General features: G+C 39.3%; 3 protein-coding genes and 4 non-coding genes across 7 annotated transcripts; all 7 read left to right on the top strand.

Annotated features, from left to right (window-relative positions):
• Positions 1-6,017: 6,017 nt before the first annotated feature.
• Positions 6,018-6,089, top strand: TRNAG-UCC (transfer RNA glycine (anticodon UCC)). Its single transcript has one exon. It is a non-coding gene; the product is annotated as a tRNA-Gly (tRNA).
• A 6,830-nt stretch (positions 6,090-12,919) lies between these two features.
• On the top strand, positions 12,920-12,991 carry TRNAG-UCC (transfer RNA glycine (anticodon UCC)). The gene has a single exon. It is a non-coding gene; the product is annotated as a tRNA-Gly (tRNA).
• A 137-nt stretch (positions 12,992-13,128) lies between these two features.
• Positions 13,129-13,200, top strand: TRNAG-UCC (transfer RNA glycine (anticodon UCC)). The gene has a single exon. It is a non-coding gene; the product is annotated as a tRNA-Gly (tRNA).
• Positions 13,201-13,431: 231 nt separating this feature from the next.
• On the top strand, positions 13,432-13,503 carry TRNAG-UCC (transfer RNA glycine (anticodon UCC)). The gene has a single exon. It is a non-coding gene; the product is annotated as a tRNA-Gly (tRNA).
• A 4,984-nt stretch (positions 13,504-18,487) lies between these two features.
• On the top strand, positions 18,488-20,095 carry LOC108008269 (L-asparaginase-like protein GD25160). The gene has a single exon (XM_017072058.4). It carries the CDS (start codon positions 18,516-18,518, stop codon positions 19,728-19,730), a length of 1,215 nt encoding a protein of 404 aa, XP_016927547.2. The 5' UTR covers positions 18,488-18,515; the 3' UTR covers positions 19,731-20,095.
• Positions 20,096-21,813: 1,718 nt separating this feature from the next.
• Positions 21,814-22,725, top strand: LOC108008689 (uncharacterized). Its single transcript, XM_017072582.4, has 3 exons — positions 21,814-22,077; positions 22,132-22,286; positions 22,350-22,725. Exons 1-3 carry the CDS (start codon positions 21,867-21,869, stop codon positions 22,677-22,679), a joined length of 696 nt encoding a protein of 231 aa, XP_016928071.2. The 5' UTR covers positions 21,814-21,866; the 3' UTR covers positions 22,680-22,725.
• A 953-nt stretch (positions 22,726-23,678) lies between these two features.
• LOC108008695 (uncharacterized) lies at positions 23,679-24,508 on the top strand. Its single transcript, XM_017072591.4, has 3 exons — positions 23,679-23,890; positions 23,954-24,105; positions 24,169-24,508. Exons 1-3 carry the CDS (start codon positions 23,704-23,706, stop codon positions 24,427-24,429), a joined length of 600 nt encoding a protein of 199 aa, XP_016928080.2. The 5' UTR covers positions 23,679-23,703; the 3' UTR covers positions 24,430-24,508.
• Positions 24,509-24,944: the final 436 nt, after the last annotated feature.

The raw sequence follows: 24,944 nt of genomic DNA, 5'->3' as shown, positions 1-24,944 counted from the left end.
GGGAGCGGCAGGTCGGTCAATTTTTTGAAGTCTCGGCGAAGACAATTTGCTCCAGTTCACAATTGTGGGCGGGTGGAAATGGGAAAGGCATCGGAAAAAGGGGCGGACGGGCGTTGACAGCTGCGCCTGGTGGCCGCAAACTATACGAGAATCGTATAATTTATGCAGTTCCACAAGTTTAGACAACCGTTTCAGGAGGAATCGGAGAAGCAGGAGGCCGGGGAGTTGGACTCAGAGCAATGAGCATGACAAATTTTTGTTTCTGGCGCTCGCTGCTTTTGAAGTTCCCTTTCTTTTCGCCAAACTCCCCGAGTCACCTTCGCAGATGTATCTGCGCTATATAGCCATATAGCCATATAGCCTGGGTGCTTAACCCCCTCCACGTTCTCTTGTTGGCGGCAGCTCGTAAATAAAATCGTAAATTGCCATTTTGTTTTATTGTCGTCCAGCCAGCCCGGTCGACAGACAGTTTTTATTTTTATTGAGCTCGTTTTGTTGCCGAAGCGCAGGAGGATGAGGAGGCTCCTCCGGAGGAGGCCTTGTGGGATGCAAAAGCTATCGTGGTTGCCACGACATGTCGTTAATGAGCCATAAAGGTGTGCAGCAGGAGGCTCACCGCCAGGTATTGAAATCGAAAATGCGGGGAGTTGGGCAGGTATATAACTCCCAGATGGACAAGTTGAGGTGGGAAATGGGAATTGGGCACTGAAAGTGTTTCTCGATTTCCTCCTCTTGGGGATTTATGATCGCAGGAGTTCTTTAATTTGAGCTGGCTATTCGAAAGTGATTTATGGATGGGGGAATATATCCGAGCATAAACATTTCACTTCTTTTTTAAGAACACTTTCTGTTAGGAAGTGTATTTTATAATATATTTTGGGAAATTAAGTTTATACCTTTAATCCTTTCCCTCTTAGAACTTGTTTCCAAGGAATCCATAAGCACTCCCTCAGCCAATTGCTGATGTGTTAATGCAAATTCTGGTTCTTCCAGTTGGGATCTATGATGTATGGAGTCCCAGCCTGATGCTTTATAGAGAATTACAAATTGCACGCACAGACAGCTCCACAAAGGCAGAAGAAAGGGGAATGGAAGGAGGTGCTTCACTTAATGATTAATGTAAGTCGCGTACCAGAATCGAAGAGAGATGATGACGATGGCACTGTGACGGAGCTTTTCTTTCCTGGAACCGAGCACAATGGCCAATGGCAATGTCATTGCCTGACTGACGGAGTGACGGACTGACTGGCCAACTCTCCAGCTGACTGACAGTAAATAATCTATCAATAATTGAGAATGCCTCCTCGGCATCACTGGCATTGGCATCATCGCCCGTCCAAAGGGGAGCGGCTCGTGCTATCGGATCCCCAAATGGAACCCTTCTTGGACCACACTTGGCGACGCTGAAGGATTCCGATTCCGATTCCGATTCCCTCCTCCGATTATTCTCTTTATGGAGCCAAGCCAATGCCGTTGATAGGCTGCCCTCGAGGCATGCGCCTCTGGTCCCCGATTTCCTGCCTGGGTATATATCTCCTGGACCTCCGGAGTCCAAGTCCAAACTCCTCGGAACGCATCGCTTTCATGGCTGACTGGGTTTGCGCTCGATTCGATTATTTATGTCATTTGCTTTGACATTTATCATTCCACGATTTCACAATTTTTTTGCCCCACTCCTTGTCTGTCTATAAGTACACTCGAAAAAATAAGAAGCCAATAAAAATTAAATTTTTAAATGGAGGATAGAAAGACATTTTGAAAAAGAATTTCTGCATTTAGGCTCATATACCCATTAATCGTTCTTGTTAGGAATACTTTTTATAAGAAAACTTATGTTTCTACTCAGGAAATGTAAATTTGAATCCATTCGGAAAGGTTATATTTTAGTCTATACAATTATTTTAATCTACAAGAATTTAAACAAAAAATATATTTATATTTTTTTTAGCAATTTATGTATATGAAAATTATGTTATGAAAATTTGACAATGAATCATTTGCTAACAGAGAATAAGGTTGTTCCTTGGAGCATTTTAGCTTCATGTTATCCTTCTCGGATAGATAACAAATTGGAACCTTAACAGGACATTGATAAACCAGACCAAAATACTTTTAATTCAATGATTTTCCCATTTTAAAACTATTTTTCTCAGTGCACCCTGATTTTTTCCCTCCTATTGTCAAGGCCAGAAGATGATGACGACGCTGTCCGATAGCCACTCACTCCATCGCCGCTTTTGGCTATTTATGGGCGCGCTACTTAACATAAATTTTATTGCCTTGCTGTTTGCTCATTTGGGGGCTAGGCCGTAGGACCTCCGAACTCGGAACTGGAAACCACGTTTATATCTGTGGCTTACTCACCGGGACAGCCACCGATGGCCAGGATGGATGCTCTCATCGAATCCGAGCTCCTGCTGTCTACGAATTGATGAGGATTCATTTATTGTATGATTAGTTTTGCTTTTATGGAGTGTGTGCGCCGCTCTTTATTTCCTTTCTGCTCCCTTTTAATGGAACCCAGTCGCCAGTCGCATTAGCCGACAATATACTATATAGGGCCTGCACACTTAAATGAAATTATTATTCATCGCTGCATTCCCTCTGCCTGCATATACGTGTAGTTAATTGAAAATTATTCAACAGTCAGGCAAATTCTAGCCACAGGCCCTGGGACTTGGAACAGAAACAGGTTAACTCGGTTAACTCGATGCCATGACTCAGGGCGACCAGAAAATAAGGTCAGAGGTTGTCAATCACTCAGAAAATGCAGTTTGCAGTGATTTACCAGGAAATTATTGATGCCCCAAAACAAAACTAATGACTTCGATTTCGGTCCCATCCCTTGAGCCTGCCACTAAGCAATTTCCGAAAGTTGCCAAGTCAGACGGGCAGAGCCAACAATTAAGTTGCCCCACTGTCAAATGCAAATGTTACTGCCCATCAGGCGGTTGGATTTTGGATGGGGATGGGGTTTTCGGCTCGGATCGGTTCGGGATTGGGTTTGAGCTCGGTCGAAACACATGCGAAAACCTGCCGAGTCACAAATCGATGCGTAATTAATTGGCTTGAGCAAGTTTCGCATGCCGCATGCAATTAAAAATTCATATTCAAGTTCAATGTCTGGAAACTTAGACAACCGCTCTCTAAGTTGCTTTCAACAGAACGCCGCATGTGGTGAGGACTGGGGATAGCAAATGGAGGGGTTATTGGTAAGGAGTTCGGGGCTGAGAGGCTTCACGCTACAAATTTTTGCCCATTCAGCAGCGTACACTAAGGAAAAAGGAGCACTACTTTTGATTAAGAAAAAAGTGGGTAACTGCAAGGTTCTTAGGATGAAAGATAATTACTCATAAATACTGGTAAGCCAAATCTTTTCTTAAGTGGCTTTTACTCTTCAAATAATATGGATGAACATTCAAATTTGGTTTAATCCGATTAACACTTAAATCTTTTTCATGGGATGTGTAAAATTAAGGAATAATGTGGAATAGGACCTTAAAATTAAAGAATAAAAACCACGAAAGCTTGACTATATTAATAGCATTAAAATACCGTAGATAAGGAAGAAATCTCTTTAAATGAGTGGCCTTTCTATACTTTTTATGAAAGAGCAAACGAATGATGATTTATTGGTAATTATAGGAATTCATCAAATGGATTCAAGATCGAACGTTTTTTACTAACGAAGAACGTAAACAAATCTCTGGTACGTAATGACCTTACTGATTACTTTAGACTTTTTGTATGGTCATAACACCTGGCTTATGAGATTCCTTCGTATGGATCATCACACCGTTTCCTCCTGTGTACATGAGTATGCATCCTTCGCTCTGGGGACTTGTTTTGACCATTCCCATCCGTGTGGCTGCCCTGCCTTACATAGTTGCTGTGTGTGGGCTTTTCAAGGAGGAGGTTGTCGGTTCGAGGGGTAGGCATCTCGAAAATATATGGTCCGTTGATTACCGCTTGCTGTGATTTTTGATTATGCAGTTTCCGTTTCGTTTTTACTGGTTTTTCCTTCACCCATTCATTCATTCCTTGGTTTTTTTTCTCATTTTGCATATGTAATTTTGAGGGCAACGCATTTCAAGGACTGTTAAATGCAGCGTTCTTGCAGTGCATAATTAGTTTGATACGCTTACTCGTAAAGTCGGACTCTTAACATAACAGTTTCATTATGATCGAAAAACCAGTCACGCAGTTCTTGAGAACTATAATTAGTAGCCAGCCAGCTTAAGAGTTAAGCCGAAACGTAACAACTTCATTTAATGTTCTACACTAGCTCAAAGCAAAGTTAATGAGTTAATCTGTAGAAAAAATATGTAAGGAACTTACAATTTAAAAGGCTATTCAGGTTCAATCAATTCAAAACCCATTTCGACATTTGTCCGGAATAAATAGAGGTTAACTCCAAAATCAAACAATATATGCAGACCATTCTCTTTCTTCAATAATCCACCATGACTAAACAAAAAAGCTTTTCGATAAAACTGGAACCTTGTTAGGCGATTAACCCCAAATAATGAAGTCAATTAACCAAAGTAGACAACTCAATAGGAACAGGCACCCCAAAAGAAATATCGTATTAATAAATTACCAGAGAGAAACTCTTTTTGGGGAGCAACAGGTTCGAAGAATTTCCAAAGCCAAACTTTGTAACTCCGACAATGACATCATTTGGCATCAGTGTCAACTTCATTGTTCTCCCCCATTTGATTTGCCCCTTTCAAGATGAAAACCCACCGTATCCACAATCCCAGCAGAGTCCCATCAATTATGTGCTTCATAGAATATGGTCGAAAAAGGTAGCCAAACGAAACTGGCCATTCGTTTGATAGATTTTGATGTATTGCCTGCAATTTGTTAGGCCCGGCAAAATGCTTTCGGATACGGGAAATTACCGACACGCTGTGAGCGGATCATACAAATTAATTAAATACAGGGGAGATCGATTCGAAAAATAAAACACTTTAGGGAGTCCATGTCAAAGATCACAACCAAACACGATTCGGTTATTTAGGCTCGAACTGCTGTTTGTCTTGCTTTTTACACGGTTCGCCAGGCGGAAAATAAACATAAAAGAGCTAAGGTTGGTGTGTAATAAATAGTTTGGCCCGTGGACCGCATGTGGTTTGCCTATAACCTTTGTTAGCTGCTTTTCAGTGAGTGGGAGTGGGTGTTTTTGAGTTATTTGACCCACCGAACTCCGCATTTGCATATAAAAGCTTTGGCACCACCAATGGAACTGGCAATGGAGTTAAATGCCTTTGGAAACTTTGAAGGGTTAAGCAAGACTCATTCGTCACACTCGTTCTATAAAATCTTAGGAAGCTATTCAGTCATTTAAAACAACTCCCAATCTTCATGTTAATATAGAAGTAGCTAAAAAACTTAAGACTTAGAAGATTTTGCTGCGTCAAACTAGTTACTTAACATTAAAGTCTATGTACTTATCCTATATGATACATTTTGGCACTAAAAATTATAATGCTGATTGTGTGGAAATGGTTGGTTTTCTATTTATTTAATTAGTGAAAAAGACATCTTAAATTAAACGTAAATTTTATATTTTATTATGTATGTCCCAATAATGGTAATGGAAATGGTTGGTTATCTATTTAAATAATTAGTGAAGAAAACAACTTAAATTAAACATAAATGTTTAATTATATTTAATCATGTATAGTTAGTCCCAATATTGTATTTAATAGCTGTGTCACTATTAATTTTGAGTTGTGTCTGCTTCCTATAAATACATTTTGCTATCTCTGCAATTCTGTGGCAACATGCCAAATCAAATTAATAGTTGACTGAACCCAACAAAAACATACATATAATTTCTTAATAGTTGCTAAAACGACCCAATTTGATAAGCGAGAACATAAAGATTTCCATAATCTCGTTTTGTGAAGCGTGGCTGTGGCTTGTTCTATTTTTAGAACGGGTTTCTCTTCGAGTTCTGAAGAGAGTAAGGGGTTGAGCTATAGAGGTAAATATTCTCGCGTGTCCCAAGAGCGTCGATGGTGTAGCGGTTAGCATAGTTGCCTTCCAAGCAGTTGATCCGGGTTCGACTCCCGGTCGACGCAGTCAATTTTTTTATTTTTCTTTTAAAAAAAGGTATTTCTAATTTACACGGTACCTCGCAGAAAACTCTAACGGACTTCAGAGGTATTTGGATAGTAAAATAATACCTACCGAATTACCCAAAATAATAAAAGCTAAATAATAATAATAAACAGATTATTAAGGAAGTTACTTGGAAAGGAATATAAAAAGGCCTTAAGCAGACAGTGGCTTACGGCCAATAGAAGTATAGAAGTGCTTTGATGTTTGAGGGGTACAAACATTTCCGGAACTTTAAGATCTGGTATATTAATAATCTCATGTCAACATTCTTTCGAAACTATCTTACATTTTGTAAAAAAAATAAATTAAAGCTTATATATTGTTTAAGAAGTCCAATTTAATATAACACCTGCTCTCAATTCACTTTATCAAGTCTAGCTGTTTAATAACTCGCCCAACAGTCCAAAACCAAATATTTGCATTGAAAATTTAATTATGCTGACATTGTCTCAGAGCTCAACATGTAAATATTTAAGCATGTAATTTGGTGTTCGTATTTAGGATGAACATCTTTGGGCAGGTCCAAGGTCAATGAACGTTGCCCTGGGGAGGGGTATAGATTTACTAGGGCTAGAGACCTGTAATTAGTATGCCGTTTGCGTTTAGCAAAGCGTTTTGTTTGCACTAAATTCTCAATAACAGATTTTCGTAGTACTACACACCCGGGGGAAAATGTTGGTATATTTTATGGCACAATGTGAGTTAAGATTAAAGATTGTCATTATGAAAAGCAAAGGCTTATAGCTTACTTTTCAATGGTCGTATCCGAAACACATATTTTGTTTTTGTGCTGACAACTGAACTACAACTTCCGACTACTAACATTTTGGCTTGGCCCTTTCTCTCCTTTTTATCCACTTCCTTGGCAACTCATTTGCTATTCATTTCGGAGCTGTCCTGTTCTTGACTTATGCGTATTACTGCAAATATCAATTAATGCTGGAAACGTGCGTGAAATATTCAATACGCTTTCTGCCCCTGACACGCACTGACCTTGGATTATAATCAAGCCCCATGTGGAGTAGTGTGGCAGATAAGGACCCGCAGAGGGCCAACATAATTGATTTGGAGCCCGATTTATGTGTCTGCCAGCTGGGGGGGAAAGGGTCAAGTCACGCACACAATCGGAACTTTCGAGCTGCCCTCGGTTGGCCCTCAAATATGTTCAAGTTGCCGCTTTGCCGACGATGTTGCTGCTGTGTCGTTGTGGTTGCTGCCGTACTTGCAACACTGGAGTATGCGAAGCGTGCCTCACTGCACTTGGGAGCACTTGAGGCATCATTGCGCAAATAGCTAGCTGCCGCAATAGCTTGCAACACCCTCGAATGCTAAATCTGGGTTAACCGGACCCGGAGCTATTTAATTTGGTTTGGTTTAAGCCAACCGCATTTGGAGATAATAACCATAAAATCGAGATTGTTATAACAGACAGTTGAAATTCGATTTATATAATTTCTTGTCAACTATGAATAAAGTCTTCTATATCGTTGGTGACCGCTAAGGTCTTATGACACTTGTCTGATCATCAACTTAATATCTAGGTTTATTTTAAAGCGTCGTTCCGATTTTAAGAAAAAAGAGTTGCCATGACTTTTTAAAATAAATCAAGCTAGTAAATCAGAGAGCCAGTGTCATAAGACCTTTACTGCAAAATGTTTAGTGAAAAATATTTAGAAATATTATCAAGCGACTTTTGAATTAAAAAAATTCCTATAGGGATTAAACTTACCCAATTTACCTACTCAATAGATAATATTAATTTTTTTCATTGGTCGAATTAATTCTCAAATTAATTTCCGAATGAATTCGAGTCAAAACCAATTATTCAGTGCTCTTCCTCTTAAAATTATAATTAAAATCTAGATTAACATAAGAAAATAGTGCATAAAAATATAATAATATTTTTGATCTGTTACTGGCTCTTTTTTGCCACTACTTAAAGATAATATTTGGTTTGATTCCCTCAGCTGCGCTTTACGTTTTTGGCATTTCAATGGCTGCCACGCCCCTTTTCATTTGGCTCCCAGCACGTTTTGTTCCACTTTGTTTATTTGGCACTCGCATATTTATCGCAGCTACTGTCTGCCCCTCCTTTCTGTATTATGATGACCGGTCAGCTGGTGTTGTTTTGCTTTTGCTGCCCACTGTGGCTGATGGGCCTCCCTATGCTGTTTGTGTTTGCTCTGCGGCATCTTCACAGCTGAGTGATTGCAGCCCAATATTTGTCTTTGTCCACCGCTGGGCCACCGGCAACAGAGGGTTAAACGGGGTCAGGGGGCAAAGGTAGCTGCTGCGGGACCACCAAAGAATGGCCTGAAAAACAAACCATTTGTAATTGTAATTTCTGCCACATGCGCATAAATGATTTCTTGATAAAAAGGTTTAAAATAAAATACTATTTTATCGACTGCTCAAAAAAAAAAATGTTAAAATGCTGGACTCGTTTTTCCTTAGATGTAAGAGTAATGTTAAAATAGCCCATATATGTTGTACGTAATATTATAAAATAATAAAGTATTTCTTACTTCGAAAAATGTTTAATTTAAAATAAACAATTTAAAGAATATAGGTGATTTATTTGTTGGCTGTTGTGGTTAGGTGTCCTTTGGCTGTATTTCAAGCCAGTCTAAAATATGGCTGGCATAAAAACTAAAGTACCCACCTTGAAACCCCTTCTATGCGATTATATCTCCAGCAATCACCAGATCCAATCTTCTCCCGACCCCACACACACACTCCCCCAGATCAATCGCTGTCATCTCATTCTATTTCCACATCCATTTAGCATCTGCTTCAATCTGCCGCTCAATCGCCGGCAGAACTCTCCGCATTAATGTCTCTGTTAAATTGCCAGCTAAAAGCCAACGAGCTGTGGAGTTTAATTAAAAAAGAACCTAGGATGCTCCCGCCTCCCAGCACATCCATATGGGTATACCTACATACAGGCGCATATCAATTACGCAGGCGATTAAGCCAAACAAACTGCCAACTGATTGGCGATGCATGCCAATGCCAAAACCGAAGAGCTGAAAGGTGCCCACAAAGATAAGACTCTCAGAGGAACACTGTAAATAAAAATAGATAATATCATCCAATTATACTTACCTTACTTTCCAAACTTCATTTTTTTTAAGCTGTAAATAGTATTAATTGTATTTTTTTATATTATTTTTAAAAAAATAATATAATTTTTAAATATCACAGAAGGGTTTACGGTTCTTACAAATATTACACAAATTGCTAGATAATTATATATATTACTTACATATATTATTAATCTTATTTGTGTATAATTTACAAATTTTTCGGGAGTTGCAGTATATTTTTTAAAGATCTTTATGATTGATGACACAAAATTTTGCATATTTAAAAGTAATTAATCATTGATCATCATAGAAAAATGGCTAACATTTTCCCGTGCACTGTCCATTCGTGTCGACGATAGAAAAACGGCCAGAACCCAAGTGACGGGGTCTAGACCGTGTTACGCACACGAATTGTCAACTGGTTAAAGGAAACTGGTTAAGAAAATTGCAGCCTTGATTGCATGTGACCGCCAGCAACACGCACATATACAAAATAGTAAGGCCATGCATATGGCATAGAATGGCCATCGGAAGACATCGGAAGACGTCGAAGGAGACGGGGCTTTAGGCCAAGTGGAGCCAGCAACGGGGCCTTAATTTGGCTTAAATGGCCGGCCAAATTGCATGGCTACCTCAACACTATGCAAATGCATTTTCCACTCTCTGTGTGCCTGCGTGTAATAATTTTCCAATTTCATGCAATTTAATTTCCGTTGTCATGCGGCGAACGAAGAATTCTTCGTTATTCAGGCCTGAAAATCCGCAGCGTGGCTAAATTGTCGCGAATTTTTCGGCCGGTCATGGTGCAAGATAATTGCATTTTGTTGTTAATATCTAATTCTATAGCTTAACCGTTGGTTAAGGGGACCGTTATGGCGTCAAGTGAATAAAAAAAAATAAAAGAAAGTTTTACAGAAAGCAAAGTTGTACTAAGAAGCATTATTTTTAAATTCCAACGAATTTTATATTTTGTAGGTAAGCAAAATCTTAGTTGTTAGATAATAGAGTTCAGTTCATGGGAAAAATATAATTTTATTCTTAAGTTTAACGATAGTTAATGTAAAACAAACAAAAAAAAAATGCAACAAAATTCTTAAAATGTAAACAAAATTATGCCTTTTATCCTCTTTTTCTATTAAAACCTATGGTATGGTATAAAAATATTCCCAAAATGTAAACGTTTTATTCCTTTATCCAATTAAAAGTCTGTAATAAGTCTATGCTGAATAACTCGGGTTACGAAAAAAAAAGACAATGCCGAAAAACAAGGTCCCAGACATTGTTGCCAATGGACGTACACAAAAAGCATCGCTGGACCCAGGAACATCCCATCGAATTCCGCACATCCACAGGCACCCACTATACTCGTAAAGTGGACAATTCATGGCTCCGTGGCGGCGGCAACAACTTCGTTCTCACCTTGATCCCAATCAACCTTTGGTGACATCCGACAACCTCCTCGGGACTGCGACTCCTCCGGTCCGAACATGGCAGCCACATAGCACCGGGCCTCTTCCCCTGCCGCTTTTTATTTGGCCTGTTGCCGCGTCTTGGCCAACTAATTAGCGTGGATAGAGCAACAAGGCTGCGATCCTCTTGGCCTCGAAAACTATCCGACAGCAGCTGCAAAATGCACATACAAACGTATACGAGCCGAACGACAAATTTGCAGAAAATTGCTCATGTGGTGCACATTCTAATTCTATTAGCCAAAAGCACCGCAGGCAATTATGAAGCCAAGTGGATGTGGCCCGGTTGCAAGTTGTCCATGGCCTGATGCCTTTAATTTCCGCACGCACAGCTTGAAAATATTTCAGAGGTGGTTGGGAGTACGGGGTCCCATGACTGGCCACTGGGGTAAGCAACTGTCCGCTTTTGTAATTTACTACCCGAAAGTCCCCTCTGGGGTCCCACAATAACCCCCGTCCAACTTTGGCTTACGCGCATACAAATAAATGGAAAATAAATAAAGTCTTCTCTTCATGGTGTAAAATGCAGAATACCCATTAGCCGTAATATCTATAAAAAATATTTTACCTCTTTTCAGACCCCCAAAAGTATGCCTGAAAGTATTAATCAACAAAACTCGAACAATCAGCACGCTTATCATCATAAGTCCCCAAACTTCATACCTCTCGATTACTTAACCCACTGAAAGTTTAAAGTTACAAAGCAAAAATTTGCATGCTGTGAAAAAAAAACGATGGAATCTCAACATGCAAAGTGTGTGGGCAAAATTAATATAAATACATATTTTGGGAAATATTTAATTAAAATTTTGCCATTAAGACCAGCCACAATGCAAGTTTTATGCACATATTAATTTTGCCATGCAAGAACAAATATCCGCATTTTAATTTTAGTGCTCAACTTTGTCATCGCTTTTGTATTTAACTTGTTTAATATGAATTGCATAAACAGTTGATAAAACTATTTACATACCCATCACTTCAATCGCATAATCACACAATGGCACTTCACATTGTTTGATAATTAATTGAGAGTGGGTAGAATTTTTAATGATATTGGTATACTCTTCAAAAGAATGACTTGTAAGAGAGGGTTTTGAAGAAGACTGAAAGAAGAGATAAGAGATCTCATTGCTTAAAATCTTTTCCCGTATTAAGACAAAAAGGTATAATCATTGTACATTCAGCTTTCTGTATTATAGATTTAAGATTACAAAAGAGAAGAACAATAAATAGGTAAGTAAAAACCAATTTCTTTTTTCTACATATCATTGGAAATCATTTATTATCAACCCTTAATCTCCAGATTTCCTTGACTAAATGATCAGAAATACATAAAAAAAAGTCAGTTAAATGTGCTAGAAAAGCGTCTAGTTAATGCCTCTACTTAAACACCCCAAACCCTTTGAAAGAGCATCACGTATACCATTAGTAGTAAACTTTGCTGGCAAAAAGTCTGGCGATGACGAGCTCAAGTCGGAGGGCATAGGCCAAACACCGCCCTCGTTGATTATGGAGGAAAAGATGAGGCCTGGAAAATGGGTGGAGAATAGCTCCGTACTATCTGAAATGCAGATGATTATGATATTTGCCAACTGGCAGAAACTTTTTTAATAAGTTTGTCAAAAGCAAAGTCTGGCAGGCAGTGAGGCTTCTTTTTTCGCACACAAGACTCGTCGTTTTCCGCCTGTTCGCTTGGCATTTGGAGTCGTTGAGCAAGTTTGTCCACAGGCGGTCTCTGTCGAACAGAAAACCCATTGACCTTTGACACCTACGCAACACCTACACGGAGGTTAAAGAGGTTTTCACACCGTTTCCACACTCTCGGTGGAGCTGGGCAAACAAATTTAACCAATTACTCTCAAAGCAAATACGCAATCATCATAAATATCATTTTATTTATCTTACGGCAGCCCATAAATTTTTAAGATTTTTGCAATTTATAATTGGATAGCACGAGGTGTCTGAAGTCAACGGCGAACACAAGTGTGCTACTTATAATATTATATAGCATATTATAATATTATTTTGCTGTGAACAATGAGTATTACTTTATACTTGATTATTATAGCTTAAGCTGCAATTGAGCTAGCACAGCTCTTTCTTATAAGTCTCTTTTCACTCTATGACTCTCTCTTCCAGCTTTGGCTCCACCCTTTCCTCACCTCTTTCTCCCATCTTTCTCTTTCTAAGTCTCATCTCTTTAGTTCAGTTATTTTTTCGCGTGATTCATAGGCGTCGGTGGTGTAGCGGTTAGCATAGTTGCCTTCCAAGCAGTTGATCCGGGTTCGACTCCCGGCCGACGCATACTTAATTTTTTTTTTTAAATATTTTTTTATTTTGTTTTTATGTTTTTGATTGAACATTTTAAATTTAATTGATTTTACAAGTCTTAATTATTTATAAATAGTGTTTTTGGAGTTATTTTTCCTCTTATTTCGTGGGCGTCGGTGGTGTAATGGTCAGCATAGTTGCCTTCCAAGCAGTTGATCCGGGTTCGATTCCCGGCCGACGCACAAATAAATTTTTTTTCTTCCTTAATTTTTTTGTAGCGGTTAGCATAGTTGCCTTCCAAGCTGTTAGTTGATCACAGCCGACGCTAAGGAAAAATGTTGTTGTTTACTTTGTTAATTTATTTTACTTTTGAATGTTTCTTATTTGACATATTTTTTAATTTAACTGTATTTTTGTTTCTTAAATAATTAATAAATAGTCTTGTTGAAAATAAATTTTAAAAACCTTCATTGGCGTCGGTGGTGTAATGGTTAGCATAGTTGCCTTCCAAGCAGTTGACCCGGGTTCGATTCCCGGCCGACGCATATGTAATTTTTTTTCATTTGAGATTTTTTAAATGTACTTTTTTCTGTTATGTACTTTAACTGATTTAAAATAGTATTCATTATTTGTTTCTGAATTGTTCACCTGATAAATTATTTTCTGTTTCTTCCGCACCCAATTTACCAACAGAGAAATTCATATTCTGACATTTTCCACTCCCACGGTTTTTTGATAATTTCCCAATAAATTTATGGAAATTGCTCAAATCAACGGGAATCAAAGAAGCATAACTTTTTGGTCTTCATTTCCGTTCCGATTTGACGTTTTGCATTCGAAATGTGATTGAGCGGCCAAATCAAAAGTTGGCCGAAACACAAATTATCCATTAGACGGGACATCAGCGCGGTCATAATGGGCAGTTTGGCTATTATCAATTCAAGGCGATTAAACGTTTATCGATTGACACAACATGGCTGGTGGTCCCCCCTCCCCCATATAGCGTCTATATACATCCCCATTCTCAATCCCAATCGCGATCCCCAGCGCTGCTGTCAATGCTGTCAACATAATTAACGGCAAATGTCTGCGTACGACTGGCAGCCAAAGTCTCAGGGCCATGACAAGAAGTTATGCGACGGATTGTGAGGACGATTACGATGATGATTATGATGATACTTTCGACGAATGTGATGATGGTCGGTGGCCCAGCGCTCCCGTTGTAATTTCCCCGCATAATTACACGAAATATGTAAATGAGCGAAGGCGTCGCCAGCGCTTGACTTTGACTTTGGCTTCCGTCTTGGGAGTTCTGCACAGAAAAAAAAAATATATCTAATAGGGAGTATATTAATCTTATCTTAACATTAAAATTATTATGATATAAATTTATTGCGTATTCTTCACATGAAAATCGGAAACTTTATGACCATATGACACTCGGATCTCGGATTTATTACGAAAAGAGATGGCAGCCTTTACCATTCCTTTAAAATGAAAATAGTCCATAAATTTGAAAATATATTTTATGTTGCTGTAAGATAAAAAAAAGTATTAAGTGTTTAACACTATATCTTTTTTTTTATTAAAATATCAAATTTTGTTCTGTGTGGGATTTATGTTCTGAGCTCTTCCCACTTTTATTGTTTGATTACTTATACGAAAGGTGATTACGCGCAATTAATGCATCAATGCAACGTTGGATATCTGGAATATATTGAATACTAATGATGGGCACACACACACTCCAGATAATTGCGGGCCATAAATCGCAAAGTCAGGGATGCGAAAGATGCCGAAAGGAGCAAGATTCAATGACTCGGGCTGGAGGGCAGCAAACTCCTATCCAAACTCCAACTGCTCGTCTAGTCGATGTCATTGGCTGCAGACGTCCTCCAGACAGACAGCCATCCCGCCCTGTGGCCATATCTCATTGTCATAACGGACAGTGCTGACAGTAAATAATCCATCAATAATTGCATCCTCCAGTTGGCCGGGATCTGCTGGGTCTCCTCGCAATTTCGAGTTTTTCCAGTTGGCCTGAATGGCGATGGCGACGGCGATGGCCCTCGGCGATTTCCACTCTCGGCCATGGCCAATGCTTTATGTCAATTGTGCTGACATTAATCATGGCAGTTTTGATTGCCCGATGTCGCGTTCTGCTTAAAATTGCCCACCCAAGGGTTTGACAACTAGAAAAATCTCCTCCTAACTCTCTTTGGGTGTCCGGTGGAACTGGTTTCCCCCATTGGGGAATCGGGATCTCATCTTGATTAAACGTATAATGTCTACTCGTGGTCATTTGATTCGAGACAGCGTGGAATGTAGCCTTTATTAATCCACTTCGCTAACCGGTAGGAGTTTTGCCATTTAAACAAGGAAAATCAGGTAAGTGGTACTGAAATTTGGAAAAAAATATTTGCTTTTTAACAGCTTTGATAACAGGTAGAACATTTGCAATTCAAATAAGATTTTAAAGATCTTATCTGAAGAACACATGGCTCTAAAACACTGACAAAATTAATATATTTCATTAAAATCAGAAGTCATCCATACAAAAAACAAATAGTAAATAAAAATTTAAATATATAATTTTATTATGTGAATATAATATATGTATTCTTGACTTTAATAATATAATAAAACTAAAATTTAAAATAGGACTTAAAATGCTATCCGTCATTTATTTTTTATGTAAGACACCAGAAGGATTTTAAAATTTGCTAGGACTTTTAAATAAACCTAATAGTGTATATCAAAGAAGTCATGAAAAAACAATAAGCCTGTTGAAATACGAAGTGTATCCCCCAGTTTTCCAACTGGATTGAGATACACCCGCACTGACAGCCTCTGAAGCAGTTCGTTTATATTTGTTTATGTTAAATATTGGAGTGCATGTGGAAGCCACTGAAAGAGAAGAGTTGAGCGCCACTTGAAGCCATTTTCAGGTCAACTAATGGTGGCATTTTGGCAAGAGCAAAGGAAGCGGCCAAATGGAGGGAGAGGGGTAACAGGTAACCGAGGGGGCGGCACATGCATCAGTGGCAACAACAACAGCAATAATGCGAAGAACTTTTTACTGGGAAAGTGGATTTTCTTTTGCGCCATTTTGCGGTATTTCACGTTTCTTTGGCTCGGTTTCTCCTTCTGCTCCTCCTGGCAGTTTTGTTTGTTTGCTTTCTGCTTTGGCAAGTTATTTACGTTTTGCTACACACCGCACTGCAAACTTAACCCATGCCACCCCACCGCCAAGCCGCTCGACACAAAGTGCTGCTTTTGGCTGCGTCCAGGCGCAAAAGTGTTTGTAGCCGCCGGCAAGCTTATTTAGCCGCTCAAGAGCCTCTGCAGACTTGGGGCTCGGGGGTATCCGGGGGTTTCTGCGGGTTCTTGGGGGTTCTTTGGGGGCCTTGTGGGGGGAATCTGGGTCAGGGTTCAGACTCAAAGATTGTACCTGACATAGAAAACTTGGAGCAGAGGGTTAAGTGAGGGAAGCCAAGGAAGTGAAAAAATGTGGCCCTGTCAATCTGCTAATTTTTGAAAGTAGTTTGCGGCTGCCAAAGCCAAATCAAAGGTATGCTAAATAAATGAAATGAGCAAAAAGAGTTAGTTTCCTTACTACAAGTATTTTATACATTTTATAAAGGAGACCACCTAACACCTTTAATTATTAAAAGGGGTACGTATTATGTATAATTTGGTTTTATCTGAACTGAAATATATCTTTTATAAGTAATGCAGATGTTTTAGAGCTCAGAAATAAACAAAAGCCTTGAAAAGATAAGGACAATTTTGGGATAGTATTTATTTCTTCGCAGAAAAAAAAGTAGTATCTCTAGTATTTAGATACAATATTTTGTTTATATATTATTGTTACCATTTTAATAATAATTATTATTAAAAATACATGTGCTCTCTGAACTATGAAAATATAATCCCCAACTAAATAATCGTCCTCTAACACTCACTTAAATCCACGATTCCTGGCCGCATTCATAGATGGTTTCTGCGATGGCCACAATTCGCAAATGCCAAAACGTAATCCGAGCGGCGAACAATATTCAGTGACAACCGAACTACAACACCAGCAATCAAATCAGCCAATCAACTGTCGATTACTTAAGCCAGTTTCAATCAACACGGCCAAAACCAAACCCAAACTGGCCAACACACACACTCGCGCATACACATACGGGCAGATAGGTACACAGATACAGATGCACAGCCATCGAATTACAAATCTCAAACGCACAATAAACGCAATTACTCGGGTGTGCGAGTGAGAGGGGCGGAGGGAGTGAGCGGGACGGGGAGAAGGCGGACCGCAGGCCAAAATAACGTGGGCCAAAAGGAAATCGAAAGGCCGGGCGCCAAGGATTTATGCAATTTCGGCCCAACAACTAACCATTCGCTGGGCTTCATCAATCAATCAGCAGTCAATACATATGGCCAACATGATTGAAGTCAATTGTGAGAAAAACAGCATTTTTGATAAGTGGAAAGGGGCTGGGGAAATGCCAGTGGGAGTTATATTATCGTGGGCCCATTTCCAATCATCCGTAGATTACTTACACCAAAAACTATGCGTAGTATTTGACAGGGACTGCCAAAATTAACATAAGTACAACATAATCATATGCAGAAATAGTGTGTGTAACCTAAGTCAATAATTCTTTATTTTATTTGGGCAGATGGTAGTTATTAACTGTATTTTTTCAAGTAGAAATTAGAATTTTTTTAATATTGTATTGTTTTTACCTCTGTAAAGCCAATTTTGTATTAATTTCAAATTTTTACCGAGGATACGAGGCAATTTTGTCTGTCTCGACCAATTGGGAGGTGTTTTCTCCCCCTTTTCCCAAACGATTGAAACAAAAGTTTCGTTTCCATCAGATATTCTCGCCCACACATCCACATCGCCGCACATACACAATCGAGAAAGCAAACAAACACCCATAAATTTATATAGACAAAGTTCGATGCATAACAAATGTTGTATCTTATGAGTTTGTCTGGCAGATATCTTGCTTGTTGACATTGTATAAATAGGATAAATACTTGCAAATTGTTTGTAGTAAATAAATCAAAATTTATTTTAGCCATTCCGGCATGTAATGTATCTGGGGAGGTGTAAACTCCTTGGTAATTCATGGATTGAATGGCCTGCATTTGGAAAATGCCTTTTGTATGGGTTTGTCACATGCTGACATTGTATTTTGGTAAACAAATTTACTAATTTCAGATCTGCAAAGCCTTTTATAGACCCTAGTCATTAAGACAGATGCAATAGCTAAACAGAAAGTTAATTATCTTTTCTAAAAATGGAACATCTGTTTTTATACGCTATCTTTTGTACAGAATTTCACCTAAAAGCTTTAATTGTCAATCGAATGTTTTACCATTTTTGAAGACTTCAGCTGTGCACTATCTTTTTTACACTCCTGTTTAACAGCTTTGAGATACTAAAAGTTCCTATGACTCAGGTATATTCGCAAGACAGATTTGTAAAGAAACATTTGTGGAGGGTAGCTTTCAGTCATGAATAAGTTCTGTTCGGAGCATGTTGGCGCAAAGTTGTTGCATTCAACTGCTGATCCTCCTCCTGTTATTAAGGTTACCCACCAGTGTCCAGCAAAAGTCCCAAAAATATTACTGGAATCCGAAAATGAGAGAGAGGAAGTTCAAAATGTTTGGAAGCAGAAAGACTCAGATACAACCGCTGTTGATCAGTACGTGGAACTATACGGATGCCAATTTGCAGGCGTGGAGTGTTTTGCAGCAAGGATCTCGAAGGACTCGTCAGGCGGTGATCCAGGGATGTTTGGCCTGCCAAAGCCAGCGATGTGGCCGCCTTTTGGCAGGGGGAGCTTCTCCAGATGCGAATGGAACTTTGACCCTGGAAGCTGCCATCATGGATGGCTCAACCCTGAGATACGGTGCAGTTGCTGGAATGGAAGGAGTTCGCAACGCCATCCTCGTGGCAGATGCAGTTATAAGATACACAAAACACTCGCTTTTGGTGGGCAAAAGCGCTACGAGATTTGCCAGATCCATGGGCTACAAGGAGGACTACCCTGAGAGTAAAGGCACCCAGAAGGTGTTGAAAAAATGGAACTTAAACGCCTGTCAACCGAATTTCTGGCGTGATGTGAACCCTTCTCCCATGGAAAACTGTGGTCCATACACACCTTTACCCCAACACCTGATGAAGCAACCATTGCACCCGGAATATTCCATCGTACTGGGTCAACACGATCAGCTGGCCTTTTTGGCCCTGGACGCAGAGGGTCAATTCCATGTGGCCAGCCAATCGAGTGGCGCCCCCTTTCGGATCCCCGGAAGGGTGGGGGATTCGGCGGTGCCAGGTGCCGGGATTTATGCGGATAATGAGGTGGGTGCCGCGGTGGCCAGTGGCGATGGAGACGTCCTTATGCGCCACCTGCCCGCCTTTCTGGCCGTCGAGGCGATGAGAGGGGGTCAAAGGCCGGACAAGGCCGCCGAGGGGGTGGTGCAACGCCTGCTGAGACATAATACCGAGTTCAATGGGGCCGTGGTGGTGGTCAATCGAAGGGGCATCTATGCTGCCGCCTGCGCAGGACTCGACGAGTTCCATTTCGTGGTCAGTGGAGGCAAGGAGTATCTCAGCATGGCCCGGGTGGAGCGGATCAAGTGTCTGGAGAGGGAAACTGAGATCGTTGATGGCGGGCCCAAGGGACTGTTTCGTAGGAACCCCGAAAAGCAGGTGGTGCACAGGGCAGGGAATAAGTTTAGTTAGATAAGAGGGTTATAGGGTCTTTGGGGTCTTAGGTGTCCCAGAAACTGGTTTTAATTGTCTTTACATTAAAAAACAAGGGAGAACGCTATAGTCGAGTACCTCGACTATCAGATACCCGTTACTCAGCTAAATGGAGATATGCAAGCAGCAAAGCGATATTAAAATGCGTCACCTACCGGCGGTATACAGATTTAAGCGTTATGGGCGTTAGAGTGGGCGTGGCAAATTTTTTTTTGGATCAATCCATAGGTATTGACGAGACCAATACATTTCAGTTAAAATTTTTTGTCTAGCATGAAAATTGTGGGCGTCACAGGGTTTTGCGGTTTGTGGGCGTTAAAGTGGGCGTGGCAAATTTTTTTTTAGGTCAATCGATAGGTATTGATGAGAACATTACATTTCAGTTAAAATTTTCTATCTAGCATCAAAACTGTAGGAGCCACAGTTTTGGGCGGTTTGTGGGCGTTAGAGTGGGCGTGGCAGTCTACTGAAACAAACTTGCGCTGCGTAGGAAGCTCAGGAATCTGCACGCCAAATCTCAATAGCCTAGCTCCCATAGTTTCCGAGATCTCAGCGTTCATCCGGACAGACGGACATGGCTAGATCGACTCGGCTAGTGATCCTGATCAAGAATATATATACTTTATGGGGTCGGAAACGCTTCCTTCTGCCTGTTACATACTTTCCGACGAATATAGTATACCCTTTTACTCTACGAGTAACGGGTATAATTACATTAGTAAGACGTTCTTAACTTTTTCTCAAGGGGATTATGTAAGCTTGAATATTATTAGAAATATCCTTGCTTTACATGTGTTCTGTCATTATGTGCATTATCAAACAAAAACGTACAAATCAAATTATAAACACATAGATCTATAGAAATTACTTACCAAATTAACCTTAAATTTATAAAGCTATTATTTGTATTGTCCTTTAAAATATTTTTATATATAAGTTGATCTATACCTGTTGTACCTAAACTTTATCTTCAGTTTGTCTTGCTTTCCATTTTTATTTACATTCCAGTGGATTTTCCTACATCTGCAAAAATATTGACCCACTCTCGTTTTCCTTTGTGTCATTTGCCTTTCCCTATTACCAATGCTAAAAACTTTTCCTTGCCCACAAAGTAAGCTCCCAATTTTGGTGTAACGATTTCAGTTTTCCCGCTTTCCTACACTTTTATTTTCCCTCACGCATTTTTATCCCCAATTCATCTGCTTTGCATATTTCTTTGTTATGTTTGTATTATTTTCCCTTCCTTTTCCATTTCGGGGCTTTTCCGCCCTTACATTCTTTGGATTGCGTAACGTAATCCCCTCGTGTCGGTTGTAAGGGAAAATCTGCTGTAAATGTAAGCAAATAAGTACAGCTGTGCTTTAATTTGCCTGGCCAACAAAGTTTGACCTCAGCATTAAAGTCCTCTTAATAATTTTTCGCCTTTACTTTGTAAACAGTATTATTATACTTAACTGATAGATTTAATTAGAGAATAACTGCTAGAAATATGAAACCATAAATAAATGTTGGACTGAGGAAGTCAAAGTCAAATTAAAAGCACAAATGTCTTACTCGTTCGTATCTTTTGCACACTAAGATTATAATGCAGTGGGTCATAAAATTGATTGCCATAAGTCACACCGATCCAAACTGATAAGTTCCAAATAACCAAAGGACAAATAAATTAACAAGTGACCGACTATGGGCAATTTAAAAGCCTCCAACATTTAAGACAAGAAAACCACAGAAAATAACAATAAATAAAATCAAAACTTTTGCTAATAAATAATTGGTAATTAGAAAGTATAATGAGGAGCATGAGTCACTGAAAAAAAAATCCAAAATCGTTAGTTTACATTTTCATCAGATAAGATTCTTCAATGGCCAAGCAAACAAGTCGTATATTCCGTGATATAAGTCCGTTAAGAATTACTAATCTATAGGGAAACATCTTGAAATTGCTTAGCACAACAAATACTGCATTGTAGTTTCTTTATCAGTCTCTTGACTGATTAATGCGAATTTTCTCAAGTGTCGCAGAACAATTGTGGATTTTTTCGATTTTTTCCAAATTAGTTGCAGCTTAGTTTCAGTTCGGTTTGGTCGCCCAAAGGTGTTGGAGGCTCAAAGAAAATGTTGCAATCGAGAAAGGTTTTTATTTTGCTGGCTTGTGTGCTGGCTTTTCAAGAGATTTCAGGAGAAATTTCAGCTGGAGTGCAGAATGCAGTCGATCTGCCCAAATGTTTTAGCTGCGAGGGCGTTAATTGTTTGAGAACAACCCGCCAGAATGCCACGGTTAGCTGTTCTGATAAATTGGATGTCTGCGTTACCATTTACGAGGATTGTAAGTTTAAGTCTGGAAATTAATAAAATATATATTTAACGAAATTCTGTATAGATGCTGTGAGTGAGCGGGGCTGTTTCTCCCAAATTTCTTTGGCTGGTCAGGCTAAATGTGCGGCCAAGGACGACCAATGTCAAAAGTGCAGTGGTCAATTGTGCAATAACCAGGGACGCAGGGACTTCAGGTGCATTCAATGCACTGGTTCTGATGTAAGTACAAAGTATTTTATATATAAAACATATCAATATATTTATAATTTGTTTTCTCCCTAGTCGGCTTCCTGTAACCAGGGCTCCACCGCCTCACTAACCGCCTCCCAATGTGGACTCCCCACATCGGCTAATTCCTACTGCTATGTCAAGGTCGTCGGCGATATGAAGGATAATCTGCAAAGAGGTTGTGCTCTATCTGTGAAGGAACAAAAATCCTGCCTGGAGGACTCGGAATGCTCCCTCTGCCTGCCGGATAACTCCAGTGATTCTGTGGCTTGCAACAATTTTGATCTGCCGTTGGTCTCCAAATCGGGTGCTGATCAAAGTAAAAAATTCACAAGCTTGAGCTTTGCTTTCTTGGGCTTGCTCTTGCTCAAAATGCTGAACTAAATTTGAAATAAACAAAAATAAAATAAATAATCGCTTGTTTGTCAAATGTTTTGTTTTTTTTGCGTCAATTAACTAGCATGTGATTCCTGGAATAATTCCACAGTTCAATCAGAGGGGAATTCTTTAGCTGACAGTTTATTTTTTAGCGACCACTTCAATGAGGCTGCAATATACAGTCCGGGTGGGAACTTTAGAGCCAACATTGAAAATAGTTTAATTTTGTGAAAAAATATAACTGACTGGTCTTAAAAGTAAAGGCAAACTAAATATGATGAAAAAAAAAGATTTATAGATTGTGGCTAAGCTGCAAATGTAAATCAGGGTTCGGCAGCGTTCCATTAAGCGGGAAAAGGGAATAGCTCTGTTCAGCCTCTGCCGACCCACTTACAGTATACAACAGCACTCGTCACATACATATCGATAAGCTGCCCCGTGCAAATTACTGACACAAATTAATTTTAAAATGTGTTGCCTTAAAGCTGTGATGCGATTTTTAGGCAAGACTTAGTAAATATAAGAAAAGAAATATAAGAAATTTTTTTCCTATCAAACCTACAGATGGTTGATCTAAGGACTTTTAGGCCTGACCTACTTATAATAGTCATTTAATTTTAAATATATGACTAACTACACAATTAATTAAATGAATTATTTAAAAGATATTCTGTGCAAAAATACACATATAATTTTAAGATTGATCAAGTGGACCTCGTATCGGTATATCTTTCAGTCGACTTTTATATGTCTTTTACTTTGGTATTTAATAGGTTATTTCCGGTTTCGAAAAAATCCCGGTAAGCTTAAATACACAAGTAGATGAGTATTTTACCTATAGATATACATATTCGGCTATCCATTGCTGTCGGTTCTTCATAGAACACTCTCAAGTGTTTGGCCATTTCCATGGACGAACGCACACACTGACAGAAACCGCTCTTGAGGACACTTCAGTGGGGCATTTGAAGTGGTCGGTGGTATAAAAGCCAATCGCATTGGCCAATTGCCCGACAGTCGAAGCGAAAAAATGAAGGCCCAAACAATTGCGAAGGTGGTGAGTGCGGTGGTGCTGGTGGTTCTGGCGGGTCAAGCAGCTGGAAACACAGCAGTCAGCTGCCACAGTTGCGAAGGAGCCAATTGCCAGAGGGTTCAGCTCACTAAAACTCAGTCCTGTGTGGATTCCTTGGACTACTGTGTGACCATCTTTGAAGAAGGTGGGTTTGAAGGGACAATAAAAATATCAAATCATTTTGAAAAATATTTCTTAAAAATTCCAGCTAAGGTTCTGTTCAAGGGTTGCTCCCTAGAAATTCCCTATGAGCTGCGTTCCAAATGTCAGGATAATCGATCTTGTTACAAGTGCAACACCAAAGAATGCAACAATGTGGGTTCGGCCAAATATGCCTGCATTCAGTGTGATTCCAGCAAGGTAAGTTGGATGTTGTTATATCTGAAACCATATGAAATTCTTAAATTTAAAAACCTCTCTTAGGACTCCGATTGCGCTTCGAATGCCGCCGTTTTGGAAGCTGCCCGCTGCAGAGCCCCAACTGCTCCAAATTCGTATTGCTATGTTAAGTCCTCGGGTGGATCTATTGTGAGGGGCTGCTCCACCACCGAAACTGATCAGCAGACTTGTCTGAATGATGCCAACTGCCTGTTGTGCTCACCTGGAGATATTAGGAACTGCAATGCTGCCAATATCGCCGAGAGCTCTGGTGTTGGAAATCGCTTCATTCGTTTCCTAAGATAATTGTCATATTGTATCTGGAATAAAAATCAAATTTGTAAAAAAACTTATGAATAAAATAGCTAAATATATAAATAAAAAAGTGTATTAAAGCCCCGAACTACCTTTTACAAAAAAAATTATAAAGTAATGTATCTCATTCTGATTAAAACAACTATATTGAATAATATTGTTGTGTATGTCGCTTGTTTTTTCTTATAACACTTTAACGGAATATAATCGCTAATATTTGAAGACTGATAGCGTCCGAGGGGAAGCCTCAAAATTAGGAAATATTTACTTTTTAGTAAGTTTCTTTCTTATAATTATTAAAAAAAACGTGTATAGATGGAACTATGACTACCTTATAATGTTATGGATATATTATTATCTTTACAAGCAGTTAGAATAGATAAGTATTTGATGTTTTTTAAAATGTATCAAGGTATTTAACATTCAGTGTGATTCTCAATGACGCGCATTGGTGAATCACGCAGTCCGATAATACCGATGTTGATCAAAAACAACAGCCTTCAATA

The sequence above is a fragment of the Drosophila suzukii genome, chromosome 2R (assembly GCF_043229965.1).
Source record: "Drosophila suzukii chromosome 2R, CBGP_Dsuzu_IsoJpt1.0, whole genome shotgun sequence".
Taxonomy (NCBI): domain Eukaryota; kingdom Metazoa; phylum Arthropoda; class Insecta; order Diptera; family Drosophilidae; genus Drosophila; species Drosophila suzukii.
The sequence above is the reverse complement of the archived record's forward strand: the minus strand, read 5'-3'. Positions and strand labels throughout refer to the sequence as shown.